A 22,289-nucleotide genomic window follows, 5' to 3' on the forward strand; every position below is an offset into this window, starting at 1 on the left:
GAAAGTAGGAAGAATACTCCGACAGAAGAAGATAGGTGTGACTCGCGTACTGAAATACGACATAAGGATGACAAATCCTGAACAGTTTTAACATTTTTAATATATAAAATTTAGCAATATATATGACGAATATATATTTTAGTTATTTTAGTATAAAGACAACAGGGCATGCAATACAGTAGTTCGACGTACATCGAAAAAGCACCTGAAGATGACACTTTAGTGCCGAAACATGTAGTGCAAGAGAGAAGAGTAAGGTGAATAAATGTACGCACTGTAAGACGGTCAGAATAAATCATGGACATAAATCAGTGCAACAGGACGCTAAAATATAACACGATTGACACAGTCAAACGCTTTCTGAAGATCACAAAATATACCTACTACCATTAACTTATTATTCGTAGCGTGTACGATGCTATCTATCGATGAAAAGACCGCCTTCTCCGTCAAAGAATGAGACCTGAAACCGTATTGTTCTTGGGCCAACATATAATTTGTCTCGATATGCTTAACGAGTCTTGCATTCATAAGTTTTTCAATTATCTTAGAAAAGGAAGTTAGCAGTGATATAGGCCTATAGTTAGCAACGTTTTGAGTTTCCCATTTTTTAAATAGTGGTCTGATTATAGCAAATTTCAATCCAACACGGAAAACACTAGTACTAAGAATTGCATTACAAATGTAAGTCAATGGGGAAATTATAAATGGAAGGCTTACTTTTATAATTCTATTAGAACTTTCATCGTATCCACTCGAGTTCTTCGTCTTTAATAATTTAATAATTCTTGTGATTTCCTGAGTGGAAGCACATTGCCATTTCATCTTGGTGAAAGGTCCGCTAAATGAGTTTACTAAGTAATTATTGGAGTGGGTAGTTCTTGATTTGAATATATATTCAATATTAAATAGAGTTACATGTAAAACTCTAAATAGTATGTATCCACAAGGAACGACTCTTGGCTTCTGACTATGTAGAACACCTACATGTAAAGTTGTAAATATAGATTACACCTACTATTGACTACGGCCATTGTAAATGATAAATCCGTCTTCTCGTCAGAGAGGGCGCCCCAAATCGACAAAATCGCAAATGTCTGACAGTAACAAAAATTTGGTCGTTGGTCGCAGATGAGACTTGACACCAATTACGTTGCCCGTCTTCAATTACGTCTCAAGGTCTAAAATGAAATTAATTCATAACTGTTAAACTCCGAATAGACAAACTATATTCCCTGTCTATTTCTATTGATGTATGGTCTCCTCAGGGAAATAAACGAAATAAACTATGTGTATATTTAGATTCTCGCAGTAATACTGTATGTTTTCTACGTGTATATTGCTTTAGAATACGCTGCGAAAAAAGAACGTTGTTGATTTTCTTGTCCTTGTCGTGCGTTGTTTCTAATTATGGTATAACTCCTTTTAGGTATGAGAATTTAATGATCCGTACTTCTAATCATCTGTGCTAAGGTTCTATAATCTTTCTGAAAAGCTGGAGCGCCAGGATATTTTGCAATATGGCGTTTGTAGTACTTGCATGAAGTAATGATAATGATGTGAAAATGTCAGGTCGTGCATCATATAGCTTAGTTAGTTCTGGTGATGATAGTTTTGATTTCTTATTTAAGATAGTATTAATTGGTGACTGTGGAGCAGGGAAGACTTGCGTTGTGCAGAGGTTCAAATCTGGAACGTTTGTGGAAAGACACGGTAATACGATCGGAGTTGATTTTTCAATGAAAACTGTAATTGTTGATGGCAAGAAGGTGAAGGTTAGTTTCGGAAGAAGGGATTTTTTTACATATACTTAATGAATACGATATAATGAATGTAATGAATACGTATATGAAAGTGAAGGGTCACGTGTTATATTGAATGTTTGTTGAATGAATGGTAAAGTGAAGGTTATGTTGCTTTCACATTTTGCAATGATGTTGAGTAATCTGTACCATACGGTTTGTACTGATGAACGGTGATAGTCCTGTAACAGTTATTTTTATAATTCGCGATGCATTGTATCTCAAATGTTAAATACGGTCAATTGTGAACCTTTCTCGACTTGAAGAAAGTCATCGTCTGGGATTTGGCGCCGTGTATTCTTGGTTTTAACCGACGTTTAGGAGGAACGTATCGCCTCCAGAAGACGACTTTCTTCATAGTCATCGCCGTGAAAACCTCAAAACTTACTTTCTGGACTTCTTCTGTATTTTAGTGAACTGACTTGTATCATTCATTCTTTGCAAATCATTTAATATTCTGCCCCTGGTAACGTAATAATACATTTTTTTTAATGATTCTATATGGTTATGGCTAATAACTAACTCCTTATTGAAATTTGTCTTTATGTTAATGAGTTGCAAACGTGGCATAAAATTGGGTGATTGTGAAGTCAGTGCAAATGCAAAATTAATTAGAATTTGTAATTTGTTTTGATTCCATAGGTTCTTTATAGTATTAAACCAAGGATGTATGACGTATCTTGTAGTTAGTAGAAATATCTATCTCTCTGTCATGATTATTGTCATTTTTTAATTATTTGCAACCATCTTATTTTATAAGGATATATTATGTTACACAGAATAAAGTGGTAATGTCAAAAAATATAAAAGGTTATGAACTCCATCTAGTGTGACTGATAATTTGTTTCTCCTTATTTAATCTTTCATCCTTGACATAGATTTTCAGTGCTTGACAATTTTCAGTCAGTATGGATACTATATAGCGCAGTAATAGTATGTTTAATGAATATGGAGTAACTGGCAGAATGGTCGCACCATAGCTCAAGCGGTTAGTTGCTGGCTTCCCACTGCAGCCTCGGTTCGATCCTGGGGTCTTATCAAGTGGGATTTGTGGTGGACAAAGTGGCGCTGGGGTGGGTTTTCTCCAAGTGCTTCGGTTTTACCTGCCAATCTTCATTCCACCAAATTCTCCATCATAATCACCTGGGGCAGATACAATAGGCCAATCAGTGGCCGCCGTTCAAGTGGACCCAGTTGGACTCCACCCCCCCACTAAGTGAATTAAAAAAAAAACTGGCAGAATTATGGTTGGTGATGGAAACCAAAGAATTTGCAGAGAACCTTACACAGTGCCACTTTGTCCACAAGAAATCCCACATGACCTGACCTGACCTGACCCGGGATCAACCCAGGCCACTGTGGTGGGAAGCCAGTGACTAGTGGCCTGACCTGTGGCATGGCCTAGGGAGGGTAGCATTTGACATATGGAGATAATGATTAAATCATGTATTTAAACTGTATATGTAAGAATTTGTTTGAAATCTTTATATTTAAATTTTTATGTAAATTTTATTTAGTTCATTTAAAGTTTCCTTTTATAATTGGATACCTCTAAAGGTGGCTGAAACATATGTGTTTTATGATTATTTTATTTGTTACAACGTTAGGTGCACTAGATGATATTTGTTATATTAATTAATGATGAGCTTACTTTGAGGATAATACAATCATTGCATCCCCCTCCCCCAAATTTCAGTTGTTATCAATTTGTATTTCCTATTGATTGGGGAGTAGGGGTTGCTGGAATAATTCAGTGTTTTGTAATATACACATATGGTCTGTTAACAAGGTTGGGATGTAGTGGAAGTATGTCATTAGTTTTGAAGTTGACAGTAGGATCACATTGTAGTGTAGTTTGTTGAGACATTGTTTTACAGGCCAGAATATCGTGTGTTCAATTCCCAGTGGGGTCATTGGATTTTTTAATTGACAGAATTTTCTCCTCTCCACATCCAGACCAGCTCTGGGGTCCACCCAACCTCCTATCCAGTGGATAGTGGGGGCTCCTTCCCTGGGGGTAAAACAGTCATTTCAACTTACCAGCTCCAGTTCAAACCTCCAGAGAACTATGTTTAGGTACTAATGTCTCAGCTTTCCTGTATTTCAGTCTGCCTAATATCATTAATCCCGAAGAAAGCAGTCTTCTGGGATTTGGCACCGTGTATATGTGGTGTTAACCAACGTTTCGGAGGAACGTATCGCCCCCATCTTCAGGGTTGAAGAAGNTCCCATTTACTTTCAGTAGCTGACAAAATTAGTTCTTCCACCTATTGAAAGTATTTTGAAAATCTGCAAGCATATCACCCTTCTCATCCTTCATCATGTTTCTTCTGTAACCCTTCTTAAATTCATGCATGCCTCTAAACTCTTGTTCTTCTTGTTTGAATCCTATTAATTTTGTCCCCTCCGTTTGTTCCTGAAATACCTGCTAGCTTAAGATCTTACATTATTCACTTTATCCCCATTGCTTTGTCTTCAATCTTGTAACTATTGCAGTGTGACATATTTCTTTTGACCTGTTAGTTTTGCTGCTTATATTTGTAATAACCTAGACTCTCTTTGGCTTAAGTTTTGATATCGTCTGTAACACTTATGTACATCAGGGGCACATGGTAGCGTAGTTGGTTGACGCACTATGCTGCAAGCAGGAAAGTCATAGGTTCAAGCCCTGATGAGGTGGAGCTTTTCAATTGACCTAATGCTTACAGCCCCACTATGGCCCTGGGTTCGATTCAGTCTCTAACAGAAATGAGTACCAGGAATCTTTCTTGGTGGTAAAGGGCAGTCAGCGTGTAAGGCTGATAACCTTGCTGCCATCTGTGAGCAGATTGTCTAGAGAAAGTATGTGAGCTTCGACGTCTCACAACCCTATGGGCCTTCACAGCCTGTTACAGGAATAGCTTTACTTTTTGACTTATGTACATCTTATCAGTGTCCACATTATCATATAAGATTTTGAAAGCTGCAGACCTGCTTGAGATCCTAACCTGATACTCTTCTTTACCTTCTACATTGTTTAGCTTCTTGTAGTTGAATAGTTTTTGTGTTGCTTGTTTACTTATTCTTCATATGATTGCCTTATGCACAAAAGTCCTGTCTCAAATTCACGATTCTCATTCCCATTTTATAGAAAAACTATAATCTGCTGGCTCACTGCCACCCTTGACCTACCAGATCGCCTGTACCACGACTAAATCTAACTTACTTATACTTCTGTAATTCTCTTGCTGCTACATCAGTATATTAATTATAGTAGCTTTTTTTGTATTAGTATTGGTCAATGAAACACACTTGAAGCCCATGCATACACTTTTTTCTTAAGTCATACAGTTTTTGAGATAAGTAAATGAAGGGAATATTTTATGCCGTTTATTTTCCCAACTTGAGAACTGTTGGACTCTTTGGCTATTGTTCATCAGTAGTTAGAATTAAAAAATTGAAGTCCCAGAGGTGATTGCTTCATAATTTCCTGACTTGCTTAAATTGTGCAAATTGCTTAGCATGAGAGAGTGTCTCCAAATGCAGATATAAACATTTTGTAGGTTTCCATAACCAGCTTCCTTAACTGCACACAGAATTTGATGCATGCATGTTGTTCTGTGGTGTCATCATTTATTACAATTTGATGATGCTATGAATATGTACTGAAAACAGTGTTTTACTTACATCTGACATATAAAGCAGTGATTTCATCTGTGATGCCAGTTACAGCTGTCAGTAATATCTATGGTTTATGGGCCCCACCAACATAGTAAAATTAGTAGAATTTTATGACTAGTTCTCTTAAACAAAATGCAATATAGAAATGAGAGGCCAACTCCTACATTTTGGTTTATCCCCACTAATTGAAGAAAATGAGAACCAAAATGTGTGAATTGATTAACATTCAAATTTCAGACACCTTAATGTATGGGAAAGCTTAAGGCTATAAAGGCCTGCTTAGGTCTCCAGATTATGTCAGCAAACATGTAGAAGTTATTGCATATTTCTCCATTTGTGCATTAAGAAAGTGATTGTTAAGCTGAAGAAATGGTTTCATGTTGTGCATTTATTTCCAGCTGCAGATATGGGATACAGCAGGCCAAGAAAGGTTTCGTACCATTACTCAAAGTTACTATCGATCAGCAAACGGTGTCATTATAGGTAAGCACTTAAACTCTGTTGTTCAGTAAAGTGTTTTTGGCTTGCATATGGTGTCATTGTTCAGTAAAGCTGCTGACTTGCAGATAGTCTTCATCCTTTTATTATGCAAGCAAAACTACATTGGTCAGTTTGATACTTGGCAACATGTTTGTAGCTGTCCCATCAAATTCCTCACAGGCACTACTGTGTCAGCCTAATCAACACAGCTTACAACCTGATCCACTCAGATATTAATGTAATTTGCCAAACTTGTGAAAGCATAAAAATTTAAAGAAATGACATTCGTGGCATCACATGGCTTGTAAAATTGTTATAATTCTGGCCATAATTGAGCTAGAGAGCTCATTTTGGGTCCATTTGAAAGCTCATAAGAAGTAGTTCCCAATGGGGCATGACATGCCTACATTGAAGGTTATAGAATTTGGTGTTGACAGTGAATTACTGTAGAGATATATCAGAAATAATATTTCTACCAATATTCTGCTCCACATATCTGGAAGAAGCACACACAAGACATCATGAGACATTTTTAATATGTATAGGTGGAAGACCACAGAAGTGATGCAATGAAACTGTAACAGGTTATAGGGCCTAATATCTTACAGAGTGGTGGTGATGGTGGTGGTAGTGGCGGTGGTGGTTGTTACATAAGTGCTAACACTGTTGATAGCAGCCCAAAGAGTGGAAATGGTAACCAGTAACAAACATTCATGGAAGCTATGCAGTCCATGGAAGAGAGCCTTCTGTGACCAGTGAGAGATCATTATAAAGGTTAATTAACACCATCCAGAGTGGATGATAAAATGTATTTTTCCTTTTTATTCTTTTATCCTTGATATGTTTCAGTCTTATAGACCATCTTCAGAAGGATATCAATACAATTAGAAACCATTATTACAATGTGTTTTGTGAATATTAATATATACATAAAGTGTTATAATACAATGAATACAAAATATAATATTTTAACACCTACAGCGGCATGTACTAATGTGTTAAAATATTTATAAATTACAATTAGTATGTAAGATTTGAGGTTTTCACAGCGGTGACTATGAAGAAAGCCATTTTCTGGGATGTGGTGCCGTGTAGAAATTGTGTTAACCGACGTTTTGGAGGAACATGTCGCCTCTATCTTCAGGGTAGAAGACAAGAAGAAATCTGCGAGCGAACCAGCAGAGCAGGTGAACAGACTGCATCCAGTCAAGTAAACACAGCTGTATAAGAGGAGAGAAGGAGTGTGGCTACATAGGGAAATAGCAGAGAGGGGAGGGGAAGGGTCTGGTGGAATGGCCAGCAGGTAGTGGGCCAGAGCTGGTATAGAGTATGTGTTAGGAGGAGAGAAGGGAAGGCTAAATGGAGGGTATTAACCCTGTAGCTCGGGGGCTGCGCTGGACCTGAGTGGCCTATAGGGTCTGCCGTATTTTGGAGGTTATTTGAGGGAACAGATGAGAGGCTTCCATGACTTGCTGAGACAAGACCCCACCTCTCTGTTCATATTGTTGGAATGGAGTTCAGTCTCAATGGCCTCCCTAATGATGTGATCCATATAACGGGTCTTGGTAGCGAGGATGGGGGTATTCTGAAGCTGAATGCGGCGTCCCAAATCAGTGCTGTGTTCAGCCACAGCTGACTTGTCTAGATGTTCGAGACGGATGTATCACTGATGCTCCTTCAACCTCGTGTCCACAGCATGGCCTGTCTGCCCAATATAGACCTTGCCGCACTCGCATGGGGTACCATATGCACCAGGTGTCCTTAGTCCCAGGCTATATTTAACTGGCCAGAGGAATCTAGATAATTTCTTTGGAGGCAGGCCCACTGATTTAATGTTGTGCCGGCACAGCACTCTGCTAATATGGTTGAATATAGTCCGGTTTGTCTTTGGGCCGATGGTTGAGAACTGTGTGGATCTGCTGGTTGTTGTATCCATTCTGCCTGAAAGCATCCCCCAGAAGTACCAACTCTGCATGTAGGCTGTCTTGATTGCATAGAGCTCTAGCCTTGTGCACCAATGCAGAAAGTACAGCTTGCTTGTTGGAAGGGTGGTGGTGGTGGGACACAGTGTTAAGGTAGAGGTTTGTATGGGTGGATTTGCGGTACACTATGGCCCAGAGAAAGGTCGGGTCTCCTGTAAATATCTATGTCCAGGAAGGGGAGGTGGCCCTCAGTGTCAGTTTCCATTGTGAACTGAATGCACTGGTGGATACTGTTTAGGTGGTTCAGGAAGTCCTTAAGCTTGTTGGGCCCATGTGGCCAGATGACAAAGGTGTCGTCCACGTAGCGAAACCAGCTGTGGGGCTTGTGTGGGGCCAAGTCAAGTGCCCTCTCCTTGAAGTCCTCCATATATAAGTTTGTGATGACCGGAGACAGTGGCAAGCCATCGCCACACCATCGGTTTGTTCATAGAACCAGCCATTGAAGATGAAGTATGAGGTGGTCCGGACATGGTGGGAGAGTCTCAAGATATCTTCTTCAAAATATCGTCCTAGCAGATCCATGGTAACCTCTATAGGCACCCTGGTGAAGAGTGACTCTACATCAAAACTGACCATTATGTCATGGGGATCGACATGGAGAGAACCCAAGGTGTGGACAAATTCCATTGAGTTACATGGTGTGGACAGTTACCAGTGTTGTTGCTCAGTAGGCCAGCCAAGTGTTTGGCCAAGTGATAGGTGGGAGAGCCAATAGTGCTCACAGTGGGCCTTAATGGAACGTCAGGCTTATGGATCTTCGGGAACCTGTAGAGTCTAGGTGGTCTTGAACCTTGAGGTTGTAGCTGTTGGCAGACCTCAGCAATCGGGGACTTTTTCAGGAGAACAGTCTTGCGCTCTATAGAATCAGCAGGATAGATGTCATGGAAACCTCTCATCTGTTCCCTCAAGTAACCTCCAAAATACGGCAGACCCTATAGGCCACTCAGGTCCATCGCAGCCCCTGAGCTACAGGGTTAATGCCCTCCATTTAACTTTCCCTTCTCTCCACCTAACACATTCCCTATACCAGCTGTGGCCCACAACCTGCTGGCCATTCCACCAGACCCTTCCCCTCCCCCTCTCTACTATTACCCTATGTAGCCACACTCCTTCTCTCCTCTTATAGAGCTGTGTTTACTCGACTGGACACAGTCTGTTGCTCTGCTGGTTCGCTCGCAGATTTCTTCTTGTCTTCTACCCTGAAGATGAAGGTGATACGTTCCTCTGATATGTCTGTTACACAATTTCTACACGGCGCCACATCCCAGAAGACGGCTTTCTACAATTAGTATGTTTAAGAAGATTTTGTTAATTTTTTAAACAAAATTGGTTCATACCCTTTTTATTTCCTCTCTTTGAAGGAAGTGGAGCATCTACCACCTTGTGGTTCTGTTGTTTGGAGAACAGGAATCTGCAAATGTATAATGGGTATAACTTCAGCTTCCTTCAAAGAGAGGAAATAAAAAGGACATGAACCAGTTTGGTTTAAAAAATGTAACAACATTTTTTAAACATACTAATTGTAATTTATAAATATTTTAATGTATTAGTACACAGCACTGTAGTTGTTAAAATATTAGATTTGGATTAATTGTATTATGATAACATACATACGTACATACATAGATACATAATTTCACAGATCCATTGTCTGGAAACCGGACTGGCTATTGAATTCGTCAGCAAAATGACATTGCAAAATGCAGTCTAGTCTCAACAATTAAAATATTCAAGAATTATAAAATAAAAACACAATAATAAAATAAAAAGCAGTCATATAACAAATCTAGATAATACATAATCTTGGAAAGACAACAATAGTGTATGCTTGCCTGTATGCCATGTATTCATCTACCGAATAAAATGCATTTAAAATAAGATAATCTTTTAGCCTTTGTTTAAAAGTATTAATATTGTCTTTCAAGGAATGTATATTGTATGGCAAGTTATTAAATATTCTAATGGATGAAAAATGCACACTCTTTTGAATGGAAGATAATCTCACAAAGGAAACATGTAGTTTATTATGCCACCTAGTACTTAATTTGTGTATGCCATTATTCACCTGATACATATCAGGATTTTTGAGTACAAACAAGACTATGGAATATATATATAAACAGGGGACAGTAAGTATGCCCGTTGTCTTAAAGCCTTCCCTACATGAACTCCTTGGCCCTAATCTTAACAAGACTCTTAATGCTCTTTTTTGTACAGTAAATATACTTTTCATTAATGAAGAAGAGCCCCAAAAAATGATACTGTAATTAAGTTGAGCCTGCACATGAGAAAAGTAAACCATACGTAAAACTTGTCCACTCACCGTAGGCTGCAATTTTCTAAGCATGAAAATTGCAGTACTTAATTTTTTTATTAAATTATCCGAATATTGTTTCCACTTGAGATGACTGTCAAGGCACACACCCAAGAAATTAACACTTTCATCAGTATTAAGAACTTGATCGTTATATTCCACATGTAATGGATAGTCCATGGTCATAGGCATAGTAAATTTAATTACATGCGTCTTCTTTAGATTAAGGACTAATTGATTATTTTGAAACCATTCATAGATATGATTCATTATTTTACTTATTTTATGATTCAATGTTGTGATGTCTTTTGAGGAAACAATAATGGATGTATCATCCGCGTAAAGAATGGCATGAGCCAAACCATCTAGTGTACTTGGCAGGTCGTTAATGTAAACATTAAATAGTAATGGTCCCAAGAGAGAACCCTGGGGAACACCATGTCTGCAGGTTACCCATCTAGAAAGAAAGGTGGTTGAGTCATGAGTGTACATTGTATGTATATATTAATATTCACAAAACATATTGTAATAGTGGTTTATAATTGTATTGATATCCTTCTGAAGATGGTCTATAAGACTGAAACATGTCAAGGATAAAAGAATAAAAAGGAAAAGACATTTTATCAGTCACACTGGATGGTGTTAATTAACCTTTATAATATTGCTAGTGTGACGGACCTGGATGAACCAAATCAAAAGTGAGAGATCAGTTTAAATGTATCATTCATTCATAATACAATTGGCCATTAGCAGGAACTCTGATCTTGAAATGCACCAAGGCATTTATTTGAACCTTACTGGTGAAGTTGGATGTAAAGTTACTCATGACAAACAGTCCTACCAGTTACACTTGAGTCAGTCTTAGCTCTGGGCTCAGCCCTCCCTTCCTTATATCACACACTACTTTTGCTGTTGTTATCTCACTTTTTAGTGCAGTTGGCAGGTTCCTCTGAAACGTTGGTACCTATCTATCAAATTATATATGTGATCACATTCCAGACCATAATTACCGCAATTTGTTCCTACATATGTGTTAAGCAATGCAGTTTCATTTTCTGTCTTGCAGTGTATGATATAACAAAGCGATCATCATTTCTTAGTCTTCAAAGATGGATTGAAGAAGTCCGAAGATATACTGCCTCAAATGTCCTGCTAATTCTTGTCGGTAGGTGAAATTTTAGCCACCGTATTCATATAATAATTAAAATGTGTGTTTCATATGTAAATTTGGGCACTTCAAGCATAAACATTTTGTAATATACAATGAAAGATATAGTCTTATCTTGAAGTAGAGGCTACCATTAGTTCATCTTCATTAGATTATCTGATTGCAATTGGAATACAGTCTTAGATTGTCATGCTTGTAGGAGATAAACCAGAAAATGGTAATGTTTTCATGTCTTATCAGAATGCAGGAAAAAATTGTAATATAAGCATAACTGATAGATCCTTTACAATTGTGTCATAGTTTGGGTATAGTAAAGTGCCGCTTATGTGGAATGTATGGGGAATAGTGTGTCAGTTATGTGTATTTGTTGGATGCATGATAAAACCTATTACAGAAACACCTTCAGATTCTGTAAAAGCAGAGAACTTCTTGGCAGCTGAGTTGCTAACAAGCTTGAAAGAAAGGTACTCTGCCATAGGGTCCCTCATACTTAACACTTTGTGGACTGGTGATTTAAATATTTAAATCACCCTGAGGACCGGCATTATTAAACCTACTCTCCTAACATGTGCAGTGTTCACTTTAAAAATTAATATAAAATCTCCTAATTAATTTTATGAACTAAAATTTTTGGAGAATACTTACCAATGAGCCTAGAAGTGCTTGAGAGTGTGATATTTCTGGAAACATTCCCCTTTGTGAAGTGGCATTACACAGAACTTGCAATGTAGACAGTCATACTCCTTTTTTTTATGAACTATGCAAACACGTCATTGCCTAGAAGGATGCTTCCACTTGGAATGTTCACTCTTCAAGATTTTCACGAGGGTATGTTTCCTCGTATCACCCGAGAGTTGCCCTGGGTGGTCCACATGAGGCCTGCTTGGGGTGGGAGTTGATTGGCCCGGTTACACTAAGTCTGTGTCTGACTCTGGTTCTGCCACCACCATCTGGTGGTAGACCATCTGGTCTGTAGCCCAGGCCTTTGCCACATTCATCAGAAATGCTTTGTATTTCAATTTTGAATCAGGGCTTAGATTTTTGTATGTGTGTGTGTGTGTTTTTTTTTTTTTGCTGTCCCCGCAATGTTACTACCCGCATTTTCGTCAGAGCTACTGTCACTTTTACACTCTGTGGCCACAATTCTTTGTTGTCCCCTGTCACTGCCACTGTCTGAGTCACCATCACTACGCGTCTCACACAAGGCACGTAAGCTAGCTCATTGGAGAAGAATTCGTCCTTGATCCATATTCCATTACTAACTTACTGGCTGGTACATACAGCTTGAAGACCTACGAAAGACATTTTCCTTTGGAATGGGTTAAGATAACAGTGAGGTCATGTTAGTGAACACTAAGCAAACATTCCTATGCAGTAGTCATGCAGCTGCATGACAACAGAGCCAGGTATAGTGTGTTGCAACCTAACGTGTCCAAGAATCATGATATCATGTGACCGGTCCACCACGTTTAAAAGCAAAAAGCATGGTATAATGCGACCGGTCCTTTATGTGTTAAGAACATGTATTGTTCTTTTTTCTAGGCAATAAATGTGATCTGGAAAGTTTAAGGGAGGTAGAATTTGCTGAAGCAGAAGCAATGTGTGAATACATTCCAGAGATCTTGTTTGTTCTTGAAGCTTCAGCAAAAGAAAACACCAATATTGATGACGCTTTTATGTGTTTGGCCACGGAACTCAAGGTGGGTGATTACTGCTAATTAATTGTATTACATTATTGACTCAGTTGTGCTTTGCTTTTACCATTGCTACTTTGTACATGTGTGTGCGTGAGAGAGAGGGTGGGGGGGAGATAGATTGATTTCAGTGGGAAAGTCAAAAGAAAAGAGACCACTAACATAGGTAGGTGGATAATGTCAAAATGGATCTTAGAGAGACATAGGAGGGGTGATATGGAGTAGATTGATCTGGCTTAGGATTGGGACCAGTGGAGAGCTCTTGTGAACATGGTAATGAATCTTCCATGATATGTATACAGTTGCCATCTTCTCAATTTCACCTGTTACTTCACGACATGTTTCGGAAACATAGTGCCATCATCAGGTGCCCTAATTACGCTAATCTATTTCATTGCTTGCCTTTATAAAATTATTTAAAAAGTATTTAAAAAGTGCGTATTTGTCAACTATAATAAATTTACACACACCAAAACTTGTTAAGATTATTCATCTTATGTGTCATAATTAAAACTTGCGTGTGGTTCTTCCACTACAACATTATGGTAATGAACCTTTGAGTTCTGTAAAATGACGGGAAGTTCTTGAGTAGCTGCACATCTGGCAGTTTCTCAGGAAGGGATCGGCTCCATGAAGTTTGTTTTAGTTAGTTCAAAATACTGTCATGTGTAGGATGGTACGCATGACGAAATGACGGGTTCTAGTTTGGATGATTGGATTTATTAGCACTTGGTTACAAACTCTCTCTTAATTACACTTAAATACAGTGCTATTGCTGATTTACACACACTTCATAATTCAGTGTTGCACGCATACATACTAGTCCTCTCCTGGAAATATAATTAAAATACAGGGACTAGCACTTCAGTTCACTCCAGATATCTGTGCACCACAGCACACACAAAGTCTTCCAAATCACACTTCACAGGCTGACCTCCTGTATATTCTGTATTCCATTCACATGCTTCTCTTGTAACACGTATCTGACTTCAATTGACTCCAACTGACTTCTTAGGAATTCCAGTTTCTCCTATAAACCCTCAATCAGACTAGTGGAAAACACACCTTGCTTCACTGTTGTGTGACGTTGCAGCCTAGTGTGGAGTGGTTACTGAGCATTGCATAGCAACGAGCTCTGTGGGTGGGTGTATGTGACATCACTTACGGAAACGCAGAGGTCATGTAACCCATACTCACTGTTGCACAATCCAAGCGTCCACAGAGCTGTCACCTAGCGATGTGCCGATACAATCCGCAACTCTCCCATTGTGTGCATGCCCTGAGGCCTCTGTGGCTCAACAGTTCCTGCATAGAGCAAATACGCCACAATATCCGGACCTGCACTGGGACAGTCGAGCCTCGAATACAGTGGGTACCATGGGCTCTTCCTGGGGGTAAAGGGGCTGGGGTATGAAGCTGCCCACTCACCCCCACCTAGTGCTGAGGTTAAGAATGGTAGAGCTACATCTTCATTTCCCCATACATCTTCACAGCATGGTGCTTAATTAAGCTCATGGATGACTTTACATTGTACCTGGTCTAGTTCAGTTATCATATGTATGAGTAGTCAATCTCAGAATTTGGGTGAGCTGTTGTGGTGTAATTAAATATTCCTTTCAGTTCATTTAAAATAACTGGGGTCCATTACTGCCTTTTAGAGACTAATTTGTGTATCCCTTATCCTTGTCTGCATTTTAAATGTAATTTCAAAATTTTATGAAAATTTACTTTATGACTCCTCCCATCAACTGTAGGCATGTGTGTGCATGGAATGCATCCATTCATGAAAATTGGAACATTGGTACATATATAACATTAAAATATGCGTTAGAGGAATAATAGTTGTAACAGTATGAAAAATTGCTGTAGTGTAGAAGTATTTTGCTACTATAAGCAGGCCAGGTTGTGTTTTAGTTTGCTACACTGTACTTTAGTTGGGGACTAGATATTCTAATTACAGTGCTGTCCATGTGAACCACTGATCAGTTCCTGTTGATGTTACAGAGGAGACATGAGGGCCGTCCATATCCTGAAGGTTCAACTGAAGACACAGTGCAGCTTGGCGAAGGGAAGAGCCTGACTCGCTGCAGTGGCTGCAATTTCAATTTATAGTAATGTGCCTTACACTCCGAGCCAGAAATTAAAAGTATGAAATTTATTATTTTCGCTGTTAATAAGAAATGGTCTAGAAAACCGAAATTAACAGCCATGGGGATTCATGGCGCTGACCACGCAACACCCCATATCGTCTAAAGTTGGCACTAACTTTGCCAACAAGTCGTGGTCATTCGGTCGCTATAGTTCGCTTGCAGACCAAAACCACAGAGTGGGTGTGTGTGTTAATAAGAAAAAGGCCAACATCTATTCAAATGCTGGCCTTCATTGTTTTGTTCCCACCTTTTAGATTCATAATTTATATTTAAGACAGTAATATCTCATGTTTAAATTTTTTTAGTTGTTAAATTCCTTGAAGAGAAGATGCAAAGAAGAAGATAGTGCGTATTAATCACAGGTCTCATTGGTTTTGCATGGCAGATGCTGAGATTTCATCCCAGAGCAGTTCACATGAGATTATATGATCATGACACTCAGGCAGGTTATTTGCAGAGTATTTTAGTTAGCCTAGAAATAGTTTTTGCCCAGTTCTGTTGCTGTAACTGAGGAATGGTGCAGTGGAGAGCCCTTAGTTAACATTTCACATGTGAGCAGCTAACTGTTGTACAGTGTGCTGAGTACTTACTTACTGTCCTATATACCCAGAATGTCAGCAGTGTGAACATGACAGAAGTTTCTAGCTGTTTTATAAGTGTTTGGCATGCTGTGGAAGACTGTTTGGACTTGTGATACAGTTTGAATAATTTCTAATCATTATGCTTAAACTTCCATGATAAGTGGATCCCTTGCCACCACCGCATGGTGCATTATCAGATTGCAGATGGCCTCCAGATATGCAGAATAGCTGTGAATAGATCAAATAAGCAGTTTCCAGCAGCAGCAGCCCTCCAGCTTGAGATTGCATATTTGATCAATTCCCCAAATATTGCATGAAAATTCTGCCAGGAGATTTTGCTGTAAAATTAAGGATAGAAACTTCCTAATTCATATTTACTATACAACTCTGCACAGGGTTTAATAACACAAGAAATGATAATGGTTTCCTTTTCTGCTGAACCTGTCTGAATATCTAAGCAGAAGACACTTTAAGTGTTGTAATGATGTAGATTAAAAATGGATTGAAACATTACCCTTGAAGCTGAGACAGCAATAAGTAATCTTGACATAACAGAACAAAATTACTATAGACATGAAGTTGTGAGAAACATAAATGATATTAGTTGGAAAAATAAAGTAGGCAATAAGAAAAATAAAGAAAGATGGAAACAAATAATAAACATAAGAAACAAGCCCACAATTAACAGTTTTATACAAGATAATCATTTTATAAAGATAAACAACCCAACCCAACAGTACCAACAAATTATAGAACAAACACTAAGACAATGTAATAACATCGTACAAAAAGAAGATGGAAGGAAATACATGATCATGAACCCCACAGCCCCAAAACTACATGCCACGATAAAGCTACTCAAACTAAACACACCCATTAGACCAATAAGCATTTGAATACCTTGGTAAGGTATCACATTTATAGAGTCACTAAAGGCATGTGTGTATGAATGACACATATATCAACACACGTAATCCCATATTCAATACATGGCATGAGTTTTACACAAGATAGCAACACACGCACCCCCAGTCATGTTATAAAGCAGGATTAAGCACATTGAATATTCATGAGGTCTATATACATGGAGTGAAAACAATGCTACTAACAGGCAGGGTGGAGAACACAGTCAAAGGGGCATACATGAATACAAAGAAATAAACTAACACAGGAAAAACAAAATATAACAGTATTATTCTGTATTCTGTATTGAGGGCGTGGGTTTCCCCATGCACTTAGACCGGTTACTGGTCCATTGTGCGTCCCCCTTTAATTTCTGTTGTGTCCATACCCTACCGGTACTGGTGCTTACTATCAGCCCCTTTCTGCCAGCAAGGTTCCAACCTCTTACTGGCAGTGGTATCTAATAGTTAGTCCCTTTCTGTCAGCGAGGTCGTCCCTCCTCTGGCAGGGGTTCCTAGTCCCTTTCTGCCAGCAAGGTTTCTACCTTCTACTTGGCAGTGGTATCTAATACTTTAGTCCCTTTCTGTCAGAGAGGTCCCCCCTCTTCTGGCAGTGGTACCTGATACTTCCCCCATCTACCAGAGGAATTGGAAACTAGTTGGGCAGGAAACTTGGCCTAATTTTGCTCAGAGGTCTCCTAGAGACATAAGGTTCTTTTACGTGCCATAAATCTACGACACGGGACCCACGGCTTAAAGTCCCTCCCGGAGGACTTGTTCCCTGAATTTTTCTGCCCTTAAAAATTCCACGACCTCCGCCAGGTTTTTGAACCCGCATACCTTGAGTCATGAGGTGGGAACGTTACCCCTAGACTACGGAGGCCGCTTACAGTATTAACAATAATAATATATTCTTTACATGTTTCACATACTGCACCAACACGATTGGGAACTACATGTACACATCTATCTGATAATCAGATAGAAAGATGACAGCCCCCAAACAAAAATATTGAAATTTTAATTAAATTTGATTTGATTATTAATGATTTTTGATAGGGTACATTTTATTTTAAGTGGGGGATATCACATTCACATGTGAAGAAGTTGCACATACTACACAGTGAAACAGTTTTAGCAAATAGAGGCACCTGATGATGGCCGTATAACCACCACGTAGTGAGAAGGAGAGGTAGGCAGTAAATGGGTTGTATTGTGGGCAGAAGTGCAGTGTGTGAATGAAGAGTATATTAATGCAACACGATGCTTAAATACAATATCTACTACAGGTTTCAGACTTTCAGCTATCATCAGGTATGCACATTCATTGTTGGCTGCACTGGTGAGCTGTGATTGTGCACAATTTATGATGGCTGAAAGGTCAAAACACGTAGTACATGATTAATGTATAATGCATGTATACAAAAGTTGTGCTGATGGAAATATAAGACAGCATTACACTGTGTTACAGTACTTAACTTATGCAGCCACAGTGCTTACGAAATACTAAAGGAAGATTATGTATGTGTTGTCTATCATGCTGCTTGAAATAAAAAGACAACATACAAATTTATTTCTGTAAAGTGATTTCTTGTTTGTATTTACAGCCATCTCTGATGTGTGGAAAGCTGGAAAGCTGCCATGCCAATCTGGTTTGTAGTGTTTACGTTATGTTTGTTTCCAGAGTGATGCAGTTCTGATCTGAGATTGTCACTGTATCCTAGCCTTGACACAAACTGCAATAGTGAGGCAGCAACAGAATGCCATGACAGAAGAGGAAGACCATTTTAAATGCATAGTACAAGGAATATAAGCATTCTAATAGTAGTGATAGAAAAACTTTAAGTTACATATTGTGGGTTCCTGGGTTGTGACACTATCTTTTACTAAGCAGGTTGGCATACTGTTAACACCCTAGACTTGTATTTTGGAGATGGTTAGTTCAAATCTCTGTAGGGACACAGTTACCTCAGTCCCTCCAGGCAAGTCCTGCAATAGTACCTTGATAGCCCATGATCACTTCCTGCCAGATCCTTTCCAGTGCATCAGTCACCTTACCATTTGATGCTCTGTAGTCTGACAGCATCATAAAAGAGCCCACAAAAGGAAAGACATCATCTTACCAAGCAAGGTGCCTTACACAATAATGCTTCTGTCTTCTATTCAGAAGGTAGCCAGTTTAAATCTGTCTCGGCTGGAACAGTGACTCTGCTGACATATTTTTGCACTTTTCATCTGTCCCTCCAAGCAAATGCCAGGAGAGTAACTTAAATTAGCAAATGACTGATTTTTAAATTCTTTCCAGTTCATTATTCGCTGTCATCTGAATATTCAGCTCTTTTTAGTCTGGGTTACTGCTAGTGTTGTCAGACTCCTTATAAATAAATGCAGATAAGTTGACACCATTTGTAGGAAGGTGGAGGCAATATATTCCTGTTAGATGTTGGTACCCACCTACACAGAAAACCACAATATGAATCTGTAGAGCCATGAAAACCTCACATCTTATAAATTTCTGAGAATTTTGCAGTAAGACTTTTAATCAACCTTAGTAGCACAGTCAAGTGAGTATTAAGTTATATAAGCTGCTTCATGTCATTATTGTCAGTGACAGAACCAGACTAAGTCATCGAGTGCCATGTATTTAAATTTAAAATTAAAAGTTATTTCTCATTCCCCTAATTGAGGGTTGAGAATTGCATGAAGCACATATGTATTTATATGTCTGTAATGGTACTGTGTTTTTTCTTTTGTCCCATTTAAATTTCATGTTTCTGTTACTGCATATAGTTTTTTAAATTATACTGTATTTGCAGTTAATCATACATGACACACATTTGAAAACTGACACCATTGTAGTGAACTGATACATAGTAATTGTTTATAACTTAAAATTTCGTCTTTTCTTTAAGTCAGGCTGTTGTTTCCAGAATATGTCACTCAATCTTTCATGGAGTTTGCCAGGGCTGTGTCTACCTATAGGAAAGTAGTCTCTTACAGTTTTTATGGTTTTGTCAGGTGCCTTTCTTGAAACTTGCTCATTCCATTCATCTCTCACTATTTTTCTCAGTGTTCTCATCAAAGTTGTTTCCATAATTGGGGGTATCTGGTCTTGTTTCTGCTGCATAAGTCATTATGGGCCAAGTGATAGTGAATGTTCTTTCTTTTGGCCTTTGTAAGTGTTTATTATTCCGTATTATATCATTTAAATATCCAGATGTTCTCTTTTCTTTATTTGCTTGGCATCTGATTTCTGTTTGTAAAATTATGTTATTAGTTATCGCATATCCTAAATGGTGAAAACTCATAATCAGTTTAATTATGGTATATTGAATTTCTAATTTACAACATGATGTTTCTTTATAATTACCATTGATTAGTTTCATCTATGGCAGTTTTGATTCCATAGATTGGTAGCTGATTTGAAGGTTATCTTCCTTGTCTACAATCTGTCATCTGCAGAGCATATTATGTTGACTTCTTTTCTTCCCATTTTGTATCCTTGTTTTACTCTTCCTTAAAATTTCATTGGAATAAAATTTAGTACAGGAATTGAAACACATGATACAGTTTACATGCTGTTCACCATTCAGATAAGGAAATACAGATGTTTGCTGGACAGTGACATAATAATATAGTATTGCTTACAGTTAAGGACAGCATTTGCTGAAATAAGTTCCCATAATTTTGCCACGCTGCAGCTACCACATGAAACCTGATTTATGCTAACCTGACCTGCAGCCTTCACAAGTACTAATAATTACCCTTGTATTGTATATAGCTTTGTTACAATATCCTGTGCTACATATGTTGATTATATGTATACATTAATGAAGATGGATGTTTGTGTGATGTAGATTTTAGTTAGGCCTAAATATAGTGACTTTTTCCAGAGATTCTGTACAAATCATCACTTTGTAAATACTCATATTGATAAGTGGGGATTTTGCTCCTACCCATATTTAGTGGTGAACATTTGTACTTTGGAGTATGGTGTTCTGGGTTGTAATGCTGTATAGTTTGAAGAGGCCATGATGTTTTGGAGGAACTTAGGTTATAAGTTTTCAGGGCTGAAGAGTTGGCTAAGCAAGAAACCATCAGAAGCAGGAAGCAAGCTGAAGATGGACATGTTATATACCTCAGAATATCTGGCTGTCACCAAACTGAATGGTTTTGTTACTCAGAGACACTCTATAGTCTCTGCCATTAGGACGTTAAACCCAGCATTTGTATTTTATGTTTCAGAGTAATGTTTCTGTTTAGTTGTGAATGAGATGGAATCCACTTGTCCACAAGATACTTTGTTACTGGTATATTTCATGTCAAATATGAATATATTAGTCTGACAACACAATTCAAACAAGCAGGTTGGTGTAGCAGTAATACTCTGTATTTATATATGTGATGTCCCTGGTTTGTACTCAGCCAGGGCACTGGCCAACCTGGCTCAAGATTTTCATGGTTCTTCACAGTCCCTCCAGGGAAATTCTGGTACCTCAAGGCCATGATCATTTCCTTCCAAATCCTTTCCAGTTCATAATATATCAATCCTATCATTTAATGCTATGCAGTCTAGATACTGACATTGTCATAATATAAATCACAGAAACTAAGAATGTTTTCCCAAATGTTAATTAAGAATCAGGTAAGGTAAGGTAAAGCTATCCCTGTAACAGGCAATGGAGGCGCACAGGGTTGTGGAATGTCACGGCTCGCACATTTTCTAGACAGTTGGCTTTTAGATGGCAGTGAAGTTGTCAGCTGTCCTTTACCGCCAGGAAGATTCCTGGTACTCATTTCTGTTAGAGGCTGCATTGACCCCAGGGCCATAGTGCGGCTGGAAGGATAGGTCAATCGCGAAAAATCCAGTGACCTCATCAGGAATCAAACCCATGACCTTCCAGCTCGTAGCATAGTGCTTCAATCAGCTGTGCTACCTTGTGCCTGCACGAGACCTTACAGTTCATTATATAGTATATCAAGGCTGTCACTTCTCACAGTCTTTTATATATCACACCATATTCAGTCAATACCATGAGAACATTNTACTTGCTTTCTACTTTGTTTAATGAGTGACTTGTTGTAGTGAGCACAGAAAGTCAGGCAGGTTGGTAGTATTCATTATTTTTATTTAGGAGGTCCCAGATTCAAGTGTCACAACTGCTGACTAGCTATCCTTAAATGAGGTTCTTATGGTGTTTGTTAGTCCCTCCAGGAAAATTCAGTGCTAGTGTCTCAGATGAGGTCACAACCACTTCATTCCTCATCCTTTCCAACTCTTTGTGCACTAATCATCCTACCATTCAATACTATTTGTAGTTCGAGTACTGATGTTCTTAAAAAATCCATTTGAAATGAATGCAGAATAGTACAGTTTTGTAATGTTGACGGGTTATAATAATCGTATAAGGACAGATGCCTTTTATTACCATGCTATAAATTTGCATTGTATTAAGAGATTGACGTGTGTAATAATTGTTCTTTAAATGTACATTTACTCTGTATTTGAAGTGAGTTTCCCGACTTATTATTCCCCTATAAATTGTGTTAGTCTGT

General features: G+C 38.5%; 1 protein-coding gene across 1 annotated transcript; it reads left to right on the forward strand.

Moving 5' to 3' along the window:
• Positions 1-1,507: 1,507 nt before the first annotated feature.
• On the forward strand, positions 1,508-20,474 carry LOC111862890 (ras-related protein Rab-43). Its single transcript, XM_023848676.1, has 6 exons — positions 1,508-1,775; positions 5,861-5,945; positions 11,305-11,403; positions 12,949-13,106; positions 15,105-15,246; positions 18,418-20,474. Exons 1-5 carry the CDS (start codon positions 1,566-1,568, stop codon positions 15,210-15,212), a joined length of 660 nt encoding a protein of 219 aa, XP_023704444.1. The 5' UTR covers positions 1,508-1,565; the 3' UTR covers positions 15,213-15,246; positions 18,418-20,474.
• The last annotated feature ends 1,815 nt before the right edge of the window (positions 20,475-22,289 follow it).

Source organism: Cryptotermes secundus, unplaced genomic scaffold, assembly GCF_002891405.2.
Source record: "Cryptotermes secundus unplaced genomic scaffold, Csec_1.0 scaffold528, whole genome shotgun sequence".
NCBI classification, from domain to species: domain Eukaryota; kingdom Metazoa; phylum Arthropoda; class Insecta; order Blattodea; family Kalotermitidae; genus Cryptotermes; species Cryptotermes secundus.